This window comes from Brassica oleracea, chromosome C7 (genome assembly GCF_000695525.1).
Source record: "Brassica oleracea var. oleracea cultivar TO1000 chromosome C7, BOL, whole genome shotgun sequence".
In the NCBI taxonomy this organism is placed as follows: domain Eukaryota; kingdom Viridiplantae; phylum Streptophyta; class Magnoliopsida; order Brassicales; family Brassicaceae; genus Brassica; species Brassica oleracea.
In genome coordinates this window covers 41,134,203-41,150,006 of record NC_027754.1, presented here as the reverse complement: position 1 = coordinate 41,150,006, position 15,804 = coordinate 41,134,203, and the positions used below count along the sequence as shown (strand labels likewise).

Sequence of the window (15,804 nt, the reverse complement as noted above, 5' to 3'; positions counted from 1 at the left end):
TATCATTCATCTAACCAGACCGGTTAACATTTCTCTTATGATCCTACGTTCATTTCTTTCTAACCATCCTAGCTCTCAATCACAAACCACAGATCTTCAACCAGTCAAACAATCAGTCAATCATCAATCATCATTAAACCCGTTCGTGTAAAGTTCTTATTCAGTATGAGAGTCCTGATGTAATATGATCTATCATCCTAAAAACAAACAGGATCTAATCAATCCTAGCAACCCATTCAACAATATAAAAGAGCATGGAAGAGATCTGGGTAGAACACCTCACTTTAGCCTAGATCTGGATTTGGATCTGAGAATAGAGGGTAAGAGAAACGGGATCTGAGGTCTATGACACCACGCGGCCACCATCACCGCTCGCGGCTGTTCACGGCGAGGAGAGAGAGATGCGGCCGAGAGAGAGAGAAGGAGGCGCGGCGAAGAGAGATAGAGAGAGGAGAGACGCGGCGAAGGGAGAGAAGGAAGAGAGAGGCGGCGCGGAGAGAGAGAGAAAGTCGACGGCTAGAGCTTTCAGTCTCCGGGAATTCTCTGGAGGGCTTCGCTTCTAAACTTCTGATGAGAGGTAAAGGAGGTGAGGGCTTGCTTTTATAATGTGGGGAAAGGAAGAACCCTAGGGTTTTCTAGTTGGGCTGTAGAGAACCCATTAGCTTTTAAAAATTTAATTGGGCTGGTTTTGGGGTGTTACAGCTCTGGTTTAGATTCATAACTTATTTGTGTATTCATAACTAAGAGAGTCGTCTCTTGACGTTTTACAGCTTTTGTTATTCTTTATATAAGACAAAATGCAAAAGCTTATGCGTCTCGTAACTACGTCTCTCTCCCACACACACACATAAAGACACTTAACATGATCTCATGTCTACTTAGACCAAAATATTATACAACATTTCATATAAAGACGCTTAAGATGACCTCATGCTTGCTTAGACCAAAATATTGCACAAGATAAATATATAAAGATGCTTAAGATGATCTCATGTCTACTTAGACCAAAATATTACACGATTATATATTAAACCTTACAAGACTCGCACGCATATATACATCAACAAGTGGCTGATCTCTTCGACTTTCCAGCTCCACCTCTAGCAGCGGCAGCATCCTCCGCACGTGCACACCCAAAACGACGCTCTTCTCTAACTCTTCCCCACTCGTGCAACGAGACGTGTAATCTTTTCCCGGAGAGCAAAAACTCCGCCGCTTGAACCGGCGTCAAAACCTCCACGATCTTCTTAAGTGTCTCTAGCCTCAGCTTATCAGCATCCGCTATTAAAACCGCCATGCCCTCTTCATGCTTATCTAAAGCGTCTTCAACAGCCACGTCAGCTTCAACCGAGTCCCTCGAGAAAGCCGTGACGGCTATTGGCATATCAGCAACATCCTCTTGCATATTCGCGGAAAGCTTCGATAACTTATCTTCTTTATCTATCACCTCCACATGCAAGTCATTGATTTTCGCAAGCTGCGTCGCGTTTAGTTCGCTCATGGAACTATCACCGTCATGCCCATCAACGACTTCTCCATCCATCTTGAGGAGATACTGAGAAAGCTGAGTTTCTGCATGGGAACCACATAGAGCGTATATGATTCTCATGAACGATGAAGGACGACACCCTCCCATCCATAGAAGACCATTCTCTAGAGAAGAGTTCCACGATGGTGCAAAGTAGCTAGAGCAGCTTCGGTCGGCCAGCTCGGATCGTTTGTCGGCGTAGTTTTGGAAGTCGTTGACGATTCTACCAACGAGTTCTTCAAGTTTGTGATGATCGTAGGCGTTGGATCGTTGGCTCATGAGCACTTCTTTGAGATCAACGATGTGTTTGGATTGTGTACGCATCCACTCATAGTAACATTCTTTTTGAAGGTGCCCAATCCCACAAATCGAAGAACTACCACTCGCCATCTCTCTTCGTTGGTTAGTTCGTGAAGTTTATTAAACGTTACTCGATGGCCTTATATACATCGGATTGGTGCATGTATGTTTACCCTTTAATAATATTTGTATAATATATGTGCGTTAAGTTAAAAACTCTAATTATAATAACATGCAGATACGGCGGGTACGTGTTATCAAGATAAGAATTAGCTTTATGCGAAATCTAGTTTAACCTTTATTAAAATTGAATGCTTCTCTCTTGGTTTGTGGATCTTTCCTTTTAAGACGGAAACGGACAAAAGAACTCGGATGAATGTGCTAGCACTTGCCTGACAACAATTTTGGACGTATATATCAAATTGAAATATAAACTTAAGATATAAAATATCTTCTCGTGTTGGAGTTCCGTAAATAATGGTTAGCAAGTAATATATATTTTGTTTAGAATACGGGAAATTAGCTGGATGATAAACTCACTAACCAAAATGTAACTTTGAGCCTTGACAACTCTAGCACTAAGAAGAGAGAAAAAAAAGATGATTTCTAACTAAACAACCTTTTGTCAAAATTCGTTTTTAATATCTGTTTGTAGATAGTAAAATGAACCGCCAAACATTTTTATGGAGTAGGAATTTTTTTGCTCAAGATATACACAGCAATTAAACTCACAAGTGTTTTGGCGACAAGACATTGCTTAGCTCGGGTGAAATTGTGCCGCTCAAATCATTCTCTCAAATCCTGAAATCCAAGACTTAAGTTTTCCGGAACTCCCATACTCCTTTGGAATCTCTCCAGAGAAATGGCTCCTGAAGAGTATTCTATAAGAACAAGATGTGGTTTAGTCCATCAACCAACCAATAGTCGATAAATATTGGAGTTTGACCATCAAGGATATCCTTACAGAGATCTTAGTTCACTCAATTGCCTAAGCTCAGGAGCTAACATTCCTTCCAAAGAACATCCGCTAATTAAGATCCCTATAAATACATGTAGAGATAACAAAACATTTTCACAACATTAAAATACATTAATTATCTCACATTTGGTGGATTTGTGGAAGAAAGGATCTTACAGAATGTGCACTTCACCTTCAACACATGTTACCCTTGACCAGGAACAGAGATCACTACCAGAAACATTCCAATTTGAAAGAGTTCCATGAGGATCCGAGTTCATTCTTACCCGGAATTTCAACAATGCGAATCCTAAATTAAAGAACCAAAACCCTAAACAAATCTTGAAAAGAAGAAGAAGATGAATTATTAAAAAACTGACCATAGACTTGGGTATTGATAGAAAACGAGAGAGGAGCTTCAAGGCTAATGATCAAGAAGAGGACGCAAGAGTAGTAGTAGTAGTAGTAGTAGTCGTAGTAGAATCCACTATACAAGTCGTTGGTTCTTAATACCTGACAAGACACAAAGATTAAAGAAACAAAATTTAGATGAAAAATCATAAAAAGGGATACCTTCTCGAACAAGCAATGTATAGAAAATCCTATTTCCTCTTTAATTGAAGAATATTGCAAATTACGTAAAAGAATCAAACAAATGACGGGAAGATTTAGATAAACTTACTGTGCAATTTTTACCAAAAAGAAAACTTACTGTGAAAAGGAATTTACTTATAATGAGTTTTGTTATGTTTCTTGAGAATGAAGAAACCAAAAACACAGGTAGGGCAAGATAATGCTTTTGCAGACTATATTAGGGATATATATCAAGTAATATATAAATGGTTACTGGCAGCAATCCATTAATCACCGATTGGTTTTAAGTTATAAGCCCATAATTAAACCCAAATCTAACATGGTATCAGCGTCTAGATCCTAAATATTCAAACTCCTAATTAATATTAACCCTTCCGATCAGGTACAAATGTCTTAAAGTTCCGAGATTTTTGGTCAATAAGAGTCATCATCTCGATGAGGAGTATTAGGATATATATCCCACATCGGAAATTCTAAAGAACGTTAAGTAATATATAAAGGGTTACGGGCAATCCACTAATCACCAATTGGTTTTAAGTTGAAAACTCGTAATTAAATCCAAATCTAACCGAATAATCTCCGAGTTTTCTTTCTTCCACCGTTTTTGTCTCTACAGAACCAAATGGTGGTGTTGCATTCTCTCTCCTCAGTGTCGTGTCTACGTATTTAGGGGCCTAAGGCGAACTGAAAAAATTATATGTAAATATGATTAAATTTGATACTGAAATATTTGTCTTATGTATAATACTAGCACTGCTTTTCTCAGCTCGAAGGTGTGTAGGAGTTATGGATATCTCGCTATGTTATAACAAATAAAAAATGACCTCTTTTATATTTAACGTGTCTTATAATTTATTGACCTGTTAAATATTTATTTATCTTTTAATATATAACTAGATCTCGATCCGTGCAACCGCACGGATTTTTGTTTTCATTTATTTTTATATAAATATTTTGTTTTCGATTCTAAATTGGTATATATTATAATATATATATATATGTGTCTATCAATTTTTAAAACATAATAAGTTTACGGTATATTTTTTTTATTGAATAGATTGTTTCAAACTTTCACATGTATTTGTATCTTCTTCTATATATATATTTTCAGATTATTATTTCATTATTAAAATCGTAACTATATATATAAAGATTAGTAAAATATTATTTTATTGTCATGTTCAAAGATATTGTAACATTTCACAAATATAGAAAGCTTTTAAAAAATTAAACTTTTCGCTTCATAGATTTATATTATCGAGTAAATAATTAAACATTTAGTTTTTGTTTAATTTTTAAAATAAAATATAGTTTAAAATTTGTTTTCATTGGTTTAAAGTAGTAAAGATTAATCATTGTTAGATAATATGATTTTTGTTATTTAAAAATCTTTATAATTTTAAAAGTTAACATCGACAAATATTTAAATATTTAACATATGGAGGTATAGTATTACAACATTAAATTATATATATTTAATTTATACTATCTAAAAATCCAATAGATCATCTATTGTTTAAATCAATAGCCCAATAAAAATTTCTGGTTGGCCCAAAATTTAAATGATAAGATTATAGATTAAATGTAACATGATTTTACAGTAATAGGTCTATTGGGTCTATTTAAAAAAAAATCACAGATGAATCAAGGTTGTGACTTCTGTTTTAATATACAGGATGTTGACAGTGTAACCATTGGCAGTATACATTGTCCATTGTATTTCAGCAAACAAGAGTTTACTAAGTGAGGTGGATTTGGGTTTTCTCACCATACCGAGTTAAATCAGTTTGTTCAAGTTTACAAAATCAATATATTTCAGATTGTTATATCCAATAGAACGTGTTATTCTATTACAACTAAACATTACCTTTCACTAATAAATTATTTGTTATTAGCTAATAATTATTATAAATGTTAGGAGTCTAACCTTGATTTGGCAATCATATAAAGTGTTTGATTGTAGATGCCAAAAAAAAAAAGTGTTTGATTGTAATATATTGTTCATTGTTGACAATACTTCTATATAATACTTGTTATTAATCTTGAATGTGTGCAACTTAAAAAAATTCAAAATTTAAATAAGATAAAATAAATTGTTATATGTTATTGGATATATTAGCCATTTAACAAAAAAAAATCAAAAACTAATTCAAAAATGCTTATAAAAATACAATCAAATTGTTATATGTTGTTAGATATGTTAGCAAGCTAACAAAAAATGCTCACAAATAATTCAAAGATACATTTAAAAATATGAACAAATTGTTATTGCTATTATAATGGTTAGACATCTAACAATAGTTCTTTATGTTATTAAATATGTTAGCAATCTAACAATGAATTTTAAACTTCATTTGGAATTTATATGTAGATAATATCTGGCTAAAACTTTTATTGTCTAGAATAAATCTGTAAGTGACTTTCAACTATTTGTTTATCGCGCTAAACAACTTTTTAGAAAATTAATCAAAATTTTAACACATAAATACAAATCGCTTGATGCATCTAAATTCCGTTGGAGCGAATATATTCCTTCCTTTGCAGCTCGAAGAGTGATTTAAAGCTCTTCCTCAGTTACTACTTTTGAGCTAATAATGTATGCCTTTAAAGACACACTTCGTGTTATAAAAATACACATTCCTTTCTTGATCATCTTCGTCTCTATGTGGTGATGGTATCTAACACAAAAAAACGACAATTCACACATTGCAATCTCTTGATGAGCTAGCTTAAAAGATTCAACATACCAGAAGAAAATGGTTGAGACCATGATCTCCGAGCAAATCACAACACCCACTCTCGAGATAACTAAACAGCTGAAGCATAAGCTACACCTATCGTTTTCAAGAACTTAATACAAAGAAACCACATTCTTTGTGCAGAGATCATAGGTGAGCCTTTTAAAAGTGTTTTAAAGAATGTTTGTAGCTAATGGAGATTGAAAGAGACAAGGATGCATTCTAACGAGACTATCCATTTCATCAAAAGCTTCAACAACATTTTGCGAAACGAAAAACATGTTCTTATTTTCAGACAAAATATGCAATTAACAATTAAGCAGGACTATATTGATGGAATTTGTTCCTGAAAAGTAATTCTTTTCTGTATTGCTAAATGGTAAATATAATATTATCTAGACAATAATTTTGATACCCCAGCTACAACGGCAATATGGTCAAGTAATGCTGGAGATGGTTAACATTCTAATTGCCGTGTAATGTTGACAAACTATCCGAAAAACTGATTTAATGTTTGTAACAATTATCTGCTATTCAAGTCAAATTGTTATTAACACTAACACGAAGTAACAACAAAGAAAACAGTTCTTAGATCAATATAATTGAAAAAGCAATCAATAGACTAGAATTGGAATGAACCTCAGAGTAATGGCTAACCACAAAGCAACAAAGCTTCATTCCCTGAAACACAAGCAAACATAGCAAGAAACTCTTAAGGAATCTGCCAAAAATTACTAGATTTATACAATTAATAAGTCAATTTACGTCAAAGTTTTATAGTCTAAACATAGCAAAAGGGTAAATCTTTAACGAAACTTCTCCAGAAAAGGAATTCAGTCCATAAAGCTAAGCTCTTTTCCCATAATTGAGTCAAGAGACCAAACCGCAAAGAATCCAAAATCAGAAGAAACAAACTCACAGGTCTACCAGAGAAACCAAATCATACATATACGTAAACAAAAAAAAGAGACAAAGAAACCCAACAAACCTGCTAAGTCCCAAGGCTCATGCTTGTAGATATCAACCTCCCAAATTGCATCGAAGTGTACAGGTTTACCCATAACGTTTATCTTCAAGTTATAGCTTACGACTTCCTAGTCAGTCGGATGAAAGCGAAACCGTGGAGAAAGCGAAGTCTGTCGCAGAAGGCGGCGAGGACTCAACAGCCATAGATTTTCAACCTATTAAAGAAAAAATGTACTTATTTCTAGGGTTTTTCTTCACTCAAAACTTCAGTAAATGAATATCGAAGAATGATGTTTTCGATTAGACTGAGAAGAAACCAAAGAGAGAAGCTCAAGAAAGGTACTTTCAGTTGCAAGAAATCTACTTTACTCTTTGGGATATTTGGCTTTATTATTATTATTTTTTCCAAAATCTTTTTGCAGGATTTTTACACGTAGACATAAATTTCATTATTGTAATAGGCAAACCGTAGCTTACTCATGTAATATCATAGGGGTATAAGGGCAACATTATCAATAGGTCCCCAAATGAAAGTCCCCAAATGAATAGTACAAGGACTCACAGGGACTCACCTCATTTGTCCCTTATTTAGGGACTTTTTCTCTTCTTTTTTCCTCGGTCCTGATGTTTTGTGGCCCCTCCCCCTCCTTAGGAACCCTTAAGGGACTAACCGATAATGTTGGCCTAATGATCCGATAAAATTCGATGAAAACAATGTCAATTCTAAATGTGCATATTGCTAAATAAGCTATTATGTGTATGTGTAGAGTCCAATTTCTCAAAAAAATATGTATGGAAATTACTTTTTTTTTTTTTTTGGCAACTATGGAAATTACTTATATAAAATAAATACAAATATTTCTAAGTAAAACCTCTAAAACATAAGCTAATCAATTTTTTTTTTTGTAAAAGCGGGGCCTAAGATTTGATGTTTATATAAGAGGCCTGAGGCCATTGCTTTTTTTTCGGATGGGTAAGCACGGCTCTGCCTCTCCTGCCTCTTCTTTTTCTTCCCTCTCTGTCTCCAGAAATTTCTTTTTCTTGAAGAACTTTTTTGGAATATAAATTTCTAATTTCTTCAACCCCTAAGAGTATCATCAACGGTTCAATCTGCATGTATATTACTATTTTAGTTTAATTTATCTATCTGATTTAAATTTAATAGTTAGAAAACAAAAACACCAGTAAAATATAGACAGCCGTAGAAATCATTTCTTCCCACTTCATCATCGATTCGCCTTAAAGAAACGTACCTCAATTTTTAGTCTTTCTCTTTCTTACTTTTTAATATTGTAATTATTTTTCTGAGAAATTTTTCTTCGGAAACCATCACTAATTATGCTCTAATCCCTAGTAATTTTCTTATAGTTTTCACATTTTCATAATTATAGATGTTTAATTCTTCAAATTAAATCACAGATCCTTATACTGTGTAAATATTTAAAGTAATTATAATTAAGAAGAAGTTGGATTTCGACAGTACAAAAAAAGTAGGACCTGAGACATTATTGGAAGTTCTTACGGTGAAGTTCTTAGCGAAATATAAAAACATGTCTCTTAACTTTTAACTAAAAAAACTAAGAACTTGCTCTTAAATAAGATATTTAAGAGCCGGTTCTTAGTTTTTTTAGTTAAAAGTTAAAAAACGGATTCTTATATTCCGTTAAGAACTTCACCCTAAGAACCTCTAAATAATCATGCTCTTCTTTGCTAATAAACCTAGTAGTGTAGGGCTTTTAATAAAATAATAAATATTTATCACCGTTCGATATTATTATGTTTGATGTAATGGTGTCTAATTAGAGCACTTCTAATGGTGAATTCTCACCGATTTTCCAAATATATATATATATATTTTTTTTTTTGAGGAGTCCACTGTCGAGATTGCTCTAAAAGCAACAACAATGGTAAATATCTTACTATGGAATTCTTCAATTATATATTTATGTATGTATATATAAGCATACTAAAATTCTTGAAAACCCAATAAATAGTATCCAAATTAGATATTATTGGTTGGGTTTCCAAATATTTGAATATATTTTTAATTAAACAATATTTAATATATATATATATATATAAATATTTTTTTCGTTTCAGTTTAACCATCGTTGTACAGTAAAATTTTCGTTTCAAAATAAGTGTTGTTTTATAATCCCAATGCAAACTTTATGTTTCAAAATTTTCGTTTCAATGATGTTTTATTTTAGAAATACACAAAATTAAATATATATTTTTTTAATTTGTGTACTCAAATCTAAAACGACAATTAAAATAAAACGGATAAAATATATAATTTAAGAATTTTATGGTAAAATACTACCATTGGAGTTGCTATAATGATTTCAAATCGTGTGAAAAAGGAGCACCGTCGTAAATATTTTTCAATTGATGTGCATGCACTACATGCCTCCCCATAACTTCTTATTTTTCAAATGTATTTTTGACCGTCAAAATCAAATGTGTAGCCCAAAAAGTAGTATCCAACATACGGTAGAACATCAATAAATTAATACTTAATAAATTAATAATTTATATAAATTAATAAATTTCGCCGGTCCCAACTTGGATCAGTTCAAAATTTGATACAAATCGATAAAATAATAAGATAATAATTTTTAAAAAAATTCTATGTAAATATATGGTCTCATTAAAATTATAAGTTAATAATTTATATGTATACATATTTTATATAAGTAAGAACCTATTATTATATGGTTTGTTTTATATTCACAATGGAATTATCTTTATATTTTTTTAACACTTAATATATTTTGATGAGATTTTGTATTATTCTATCTAAAACCACATTTAAGTTCTATGCAATACAATATATATTATATTCACCAAATAATATAATAAAATTAATATAAATATCAAATTTCAAAAAAAAATAACAATTAATGTCTATACACTAAAATCAAATATTTTTCTTATCTTAGGATAAATATATCTTAAAATAAGAAATCTAAATAAGGAAATTTTTGTAAATTAATATCTCTATAAATTAATAAAATTTCAAAGTACCAACATTATTAATTTATAGAGGTTCTACTGTATATGATATTACAGAAATTGAACTCTAAATTTAACTTTAATATCGTCATTCTTTTTATTATTTTTAATCAACTGATAAAAAACGCTGTTAAATTGATCATAAACCGATTTTTTTTTTTTTGAAACTAACCGAAAATTTTATTGTAGATGATACATATTACATACTTCAATATTATGAACCAGCCTTGTTATGTTGTGTAACTGTCCCGGCCTAGCCGTATTAGTTATAACCGGTTTATCTATGTTTTATCAAACATCAAGAACATTTAGGTCTTCAATTACAAAACACGTGGTCAGAAAAACAAAGCCAACAATCATAACACACACACAAATATATAACAAAAAAAAAAAAAAATCAATCTCAGGTAAATTCGTGTTGCCTGCATCATGAAAAATAAGAGGCAGAAATTTAAGCTATTTATTAATTTAATTGTAAAGTAAAAACGAAGAAGTAATTTATCTGTTTTTATGTAATTTTCTGGCGAGAGGGATGAACAGTCAGCTCCTGCATTGAATTTCACAAAACGAATATATATAAATTAGATGTTCACTAATACAATTACACATATCTATATAAATTTTATTTTTCTATGGAGAATGTTCAAATAGTATTCAATACCTGAGAATAACGAACGTGGTCGTTGTGAACATAAGATGTTTTAACGATCGTTTCCCATTTTGTAGATTCAAGAATTTCTTGACTCAGTTTCTTAGCACCAACTTGACCTAACACGACGCCGTAAGGTCTAGGGCTTACCGGCGGGAGGAGTGTTCGTCGGAGCCAAGGCCGAGTTGGAGTTTCTGGTAAGGGTGGCGTAGAAATCGCCGCCGTACATTCCGGCCATGTTTTCAAAAGGTTCCCTGACCTGTTGCTGCTTCTTCTTCTTCTTCTAATAACTTCCTCCGCAAGAAACCTCGAGTCGTGAATGGTCGTCCCTTGTATCCTCGACGGAGTTGAGATAGAGTTTCTAAACATTGTGACTTCTCCAGAATGTGAGTGATTAGGAAGACTCTCTCTTCTTGTTCTTGGTGTATACAGTTCTTGAGACTTGCTGATTCCTCTGTTTAACCTTTTGAAGCTCTCTGGTTTCTCCGGAGCCGAACGAGAGGTTCGGTACGGAGATATAAAACCGGAAAGACGCCTAGTTGACCAGTTTGGTAAACCGGTTTGTTCACAAGAATGATACAAACCCCGGTTTGATCCTGAAACCAAAGGAACCGGGTTTGAAATCTTGAATGAGTTTTTGGCACAAAGCCTTGGCAAGAACCCACAAGCCTTCTTGATAGTAACTTCAGGGTAGATTCGGTGATCAACATCATACTCATCATCCTCGTCGTCATCATCATCAATGTTTAAATCATTATAAAGACTCTGAACAATAGCGAAATGCTCATGTTCTGCGACTACTTGACTTCTTTGGCGAATTGCAAGTGCTTCTCTGTTTTGTAGGGTTTGCTTTTGCTCTGAAGAGCGTTTTTGATGTGTGAAAGCCATCGCTTTAGCAGCTGGTAAGAATCTCGACATCATTAGATCAAGACTTTCTCTAGACGACGCATCGTCAGCTTTCTCAACGTTCTTTTCGATCTCACTCACTCCACTTGTGCTGCAGTTAACGGAGAAGGTTCCATCAGAAGAACCTGTATACAAATCTTCTTCTTCTTCTTCATCATCGGTTTCTAGTAAACCTGATTCTTGAATCAGTATAGTCATGTTATCTTTTGGTTTTCCAGGGGTTTGTTCCCACATAAAAGGAACTGGAGCTGGTTCGGAGAGATGATCGAAGCTCTGGTCTGGTAATACAGAAACCGGCGTTTCTTGTTCTATTCTTAGGCATGATCGACGCTCTGGTCTGGTAATAACTGTTGTCTTGTTATCTGATTCACTTGAATGCTTTGTTTTACTTGAAATTCGCCTTATTGATGGTAATGGAGAATACAAATTCAGTTTCCTCCCCTCCATTCTTGATAAAGAAAAAAAAATTAAAGAATCAAAGTTATCAAAAAAAAGATGATCAAGGAGCAAAAAACAGGAAACGAACATGAAAAAGAGACCAGTCTATGTGTTTGAGACTCTGGTTGTTCTTATTAATAAGGAAAATCAATAGAGTTTATTGTGTATATAGGGTCGCCGAATGCTTGGGGCCTAGCGCCGAGATTGAAGGCTTGAGTTTAGGGAAATAGGAGATGAATGTAGATAATTAATTGTCAATAAAGAGACTTTTCTCTTTGATTTTTCTTTTCTAAAATCACTTTCTCAATATTTCTAGCTGAGGGAATTTAATGTAAGATCTTTAATATTTTCATTTCATATAGTTGAGCTTGATAACAAATCCCTCACACGAAAGATTTGATTGAAAACTAATGATGAGATTAACAACTAACTACTTTTGTTTTGCTGTTGGAAACTTAACCTGCTATGCATAGAAAATGACATCGATTTAGAATACAAGAAGATCAGAGACAAACAAATTTGCATTAGTGATTAGTGTAAATGATTCTTCAGGCAAAACGTGAGTAGTGGTTGTGTTTCAAGTTTCGACTATTTTTCCAAAAGCAATAAAACAAATGAAATAAATAAAGTACAAAATGAGAAAAGGAGTCTGACGTGAGCCAAATAAACACTAAGTGAAGTGGACCGACTTTATTGGTAATATAACGCATGTTCTTCTGTCCTTTTCCGAGCCACGCAACGTTTGATCATGTGCACTAATCTTCTTTCTTTTTTCTCCGAATACACTAAGTAATTGAGACGACCATTTGTTCAAAGTCTTTCGAAGAAAAGTCTCGACACTGCCTCGATGTATCATTAGAGAAATTAGCATTTTAATATTTTTATAGACAACAAAATTAAAATTGACTTATTATCAATTGTTAACTGGTTTAAGGGGTGAACACTCTTCAAAGTTCAAACGTCTGATTATTTGTTAACGTTTCACTAGAGATTGGCGACAACAAATAAATATATGACTTTTAGATTACATTGTTTGTATACATTGGAAACAGAACTTTCTCATTATTTAGAAGACCCATTACTCGAGAAGTCTTCCTTTCGAGCTCTAATACTTCAAGCTTTAGTTTACTTTATCAAGTGATGCACTACTACTACTAATCCAATAAGTGTTAAAAATTAAAAAAAAACAAGAAAATGGTATAATAAAAACATTACTTCATTCACAACTAGTGGTATTCCGGCGCTACGCGCCGGGTTCGTATATTATATTTTCTAATGAGTTCATAATTGTATTTTTGATCTATTTGATAGTGGTTAGTGCTAGAGTGTAAGTGGTTTTTACTAACCGATTCAATAAAAATAGAATAAATAGCTAATAATTACATCAAAGTAAATATATTTGAATTTAAAATATAAAGTAAAATTGATGTTCCAAAAGGAAAAAAATGTAAATGCATGTGTTTGTTTTGTTATTTTCTTGTTTGAAGGGAGATAATAAATTTGTTTATCCTCTTAGAATTAAATCCCTTTAGCTTCTAAATTTAATACATTACTCCATGTATTTCTTTTCTTTTATTTTAAAAAATGAAATATATTTAATTAAGATATTTTAGAAAAAAATTAATATGTACTTAATCAAACTGTAACAATATCCAAAACCAATATAAATCACACAAAATTAATAACTTGCAAAGTTCAAAAAAAAAAAAAAAACTTTCAAAGTTCAATATTCAAGAAAACAATATAAATCAAACAAAATTAACCACTTCCAAAGTTCAACAATTCAGACCGTAATAAAGGGAAATTGATTAATTATAACTTACAAAAACAAAAAAAAATCTGTGAAACTAAAGGAAAACATTTGTTTATACGGTATGAACCAGAATTATTTGTTTATATGATATGAACCAGAATTACACAGAGTACGGGATGCTTGGATCAATAACGTTACACTCAAGTCTTTGAAACAAAAATATATACAACAAAGGTCGCTTAGCTTCACAAAAACAATTTTTGGGTTTGGACATGTATATAGGATCTATGTATATGGTCAAACCGGTACCGAACTGGAAAGAGTCAATCTTTGTTGATCAAAGCCTCTTTCCTCGCAGATGTTTTGTCATGACACTCAGAAACACTATAAAAATGAAATGGATTCTTCGATACTCAAACTGCAGCAGCTTCTGTTTTGTTGATTCAACATGCTGATTCAGATTCTCACATCGGATACCTTCTTGGTTTTGAAGATTCTGATTCCGATTCCTCTTGGCTCTGTTTTGTTATTCATGCGCTTTTAAACGGATAATTGTAAAATTATGTGAATCTACTGCTTTAGTATAGTTATACTGTTATTATTATTAATTAAATAGCAAATTAACCATTACAAACACGTCTAAATCAGTTGCGTAGCCTCTATCTATCAGCGGTTTCTAATATAAAGTATGTTTTAATACTTCAAAGACTAAATCGCAAGTCGTCTGACCAATCAGAATCTGACACTTGGCAAAGCTTAAAAAAAAACAATTGATTTCTTTTTATTTCCTATATTTTCTGCAACTCGACCAATTATATCAAAAAAATAATAAAACAAAAACAATTAAAAAATTAAAACAGTTTATTTGTTCTCCACGTAGAATGAAAAAGAAAGTAAAAAACTTTAAACTACCTGACCATTACAGCACGATCTCAACTTTCCATATTACATCAACTTTAAATGAACACTAAAATCACTCTCATAACAGAGTTGTGGTTGTTTACAAAATTATTCCAAATAGTTTAATTTCTTCCACAACTGATGCTTGTGCTTTCCTATAATTTGATTTTTCTTATCTTCTTTTTGAAGAAAGATTTTTGATTTTTCTTATCTTAAGAATTTTTTTGAAGTTGCATCAACGATCGATGTTGTGTATAAAACGATTTTAAAAATGAAGAAGCGAAAGTTAAAAGATGGCTTCCGGAAATTCGCTGGTGTTCATTGGTTAGTGGTTCAGACGAGTTCCTATAGTTGTTTAGCAAATGAGTAAGTGATAAAGTTTTTAATTATCATCAGTTATGCAATTTTGAATTCCTCTTATTTTTGCAGAGGAGTAGTTCGTTTTCACACGACAATTTCTTCTTAGAACCAAAACTGCTAGACTGAAACTTAGTTCTATGTTTCAGATTGAAACAAAAAAGAGTGAGATGATGAGAAGAAGAGACTTCAAATATACTACTTATACTTCAAGTAGAGAATAAACTCCTTAATGACGCGCACGCACCTGCCCGTCTTCACCTCCCAGATCCGAATCGTCTCATCGAACGAACCAGACACGATCAGATTCGAGGGAGGGTTGAAGTTAACGCAGAAGACGAAGTTGGTGTGGCCTCTCAGCACCTTGAGACACTCGTAGGGAGCCCTAGCGTCCCAGATTCGAAGCGTGCAGTCGTCGGAGGCCGAGCAGGTGTAGTGCGAATCGGAGGACCATGCTAGATCGGAGACACCACTCGAGTGTCCTTCGTATCGATGGATCAGGGAGTAGTTCGTTGCGGACCATAGAATCATGCTCTTGTCCAGGGAGGCGGATGCCAGAAGGTTTCCCTCGTTGGAGTATTTCACGCACGAGATCGCCGCCGTGTGCCCTTCTAGGGTTTTCAGGTGACGGTAAGGCTTGAACGTCTGACTACCTCCGCTTGTGCCTGCGCTGTTACCGACTCCGTTTCCACCGCTTGGCAT

General features: G+C 33.1%; 3 protein-coding genes and 2 long non-coding RNA genes across 7 annotated transcripts; 1 reads left to right on the top strand and 4 right to left on the bottom strand.

The window, feature by feature from the left end:
- Nucleotides 1-836: 836 nt before the first annotated feature.
- Nucleotides 837-1,921, bottom strand: LOC106305266. Its single transcript, XM_013741648.1, has one exon. The coding sequence runs from the start codon at nucleotides 1,916-1,918 to the stop codon at nucleotides 1,061-1,063; it is 858 nt and encodes a 285-aa protein (XP_013597102.1). The 5' UTR covers nucleotides 1,919-1,921; the 3' UTR covers nucleotides 837-1,060.
- A 3,836-nt stretch (nucleotides 1,922-5,757) lies between these two features.
- Nucleotides 5,758-7,100, bottom strand: LOC106302157. 3 transcript variants are annotated; one of them, XR_001262360.1, is made up of 2 exons: nucleotides 6,128-7,100; nucleotides 5,758-6,058 (listed from the first exon to the last, which is right to left on the bottom strand). It is a non-coding gene; the product is annotated as an uncharacterized LOC106302157 (long non-coding RNA). The 3 variants fall into 3 exon arrangements; XR_001262362.1 differs by having other exon boundaries at nucleotides 5,758-6,214; nucleotides 6,758-7,100; XR_001262361.1 differs by having other exon boundaries at nucleotides 6,758-7,100.
- Nucleotides 7,101-10,395: 3,295 nt separating this feature from the next.
- On the bottom strand, nucleotides 10,396-12,193 carry LOC106302216. The gene is made up of 2 exons (XM_013738753.1): nucleotides 10,761-12,193; nucleotides 10,396-10,646 (listed from the first exon to the last, which is right to left on the bottom strand). The coding sequence occupies exons 1-2, from the start codon at nucleotides 12,180-12,182 to the stop codon at nucleotides 10,608-10,610; spliced, it is 1,461 nt and encodes a 486-aa protein (XP_013594207.1). The 5' UTR covers nucleotides 12,183-12,193; the 3' UTR covers nucleotides 10,396-10,607.
- LOC106302217 lies at nucleotides 11,590-12,453 on the top strand. Its single transcript, XR_001262392.1, has 3 exons — nucleotides 11,590-11,781; nucleotides 11,873-11,994; nucleotides 12,265-12,453. It is a non-coding gene; the product is annotated as an uncharacterized LOC106302217 (long non-coding RNA).
- A 2,847-nt stretch (nucleotides 12,454-15,300) lies between these two features.
- Nucleotides 15,301-15,804, bottom strand: LOC106303311 (COMPASS-like H3K4 histone methylase component WDR5B). The gene has a single exon (XM_013739616.1). The coding sequence runs from the start codon at nucleotides 15,802-15,804 to the stop codon at nucleotides 15,301-15,303; it is 504 nt and encodes a 167-aa protein (XP_013595070.1).

Excerpts from the sequence above, each read along its gene's own strand:
- LOC106305266 (XM_013741648.1), bottom strand. The coding sequence starts at position 1,918 with ATGGCGAGTGGTAGTTCTTCGATTTGTGGGATTGGGCACCTTCAAAAA.
- LOC106302216 (XM_013738753.1), bottom strand. The coding sequence starts at position 12,182 with ATGTTCGTTTCCTGTTTTTTGCTCCTTGATCATCTTTTTTTTGATAAC. Across the intron at positions 10,647-10,760 it reads ACCACGTTCGTTATTCTCAG|GAGCTGACTGTTCATCCCTC; the intron begins GTATTGAATACT and ends AATTCAATGCAG.
- LOC106303311 (XM_013739616.1), bottom strand. The coding sequence starts at position 15,804 with ATGCCAAGCGGTGGAAACGGAGTCGGTAACAGCGCAGGCACAAGCGGA.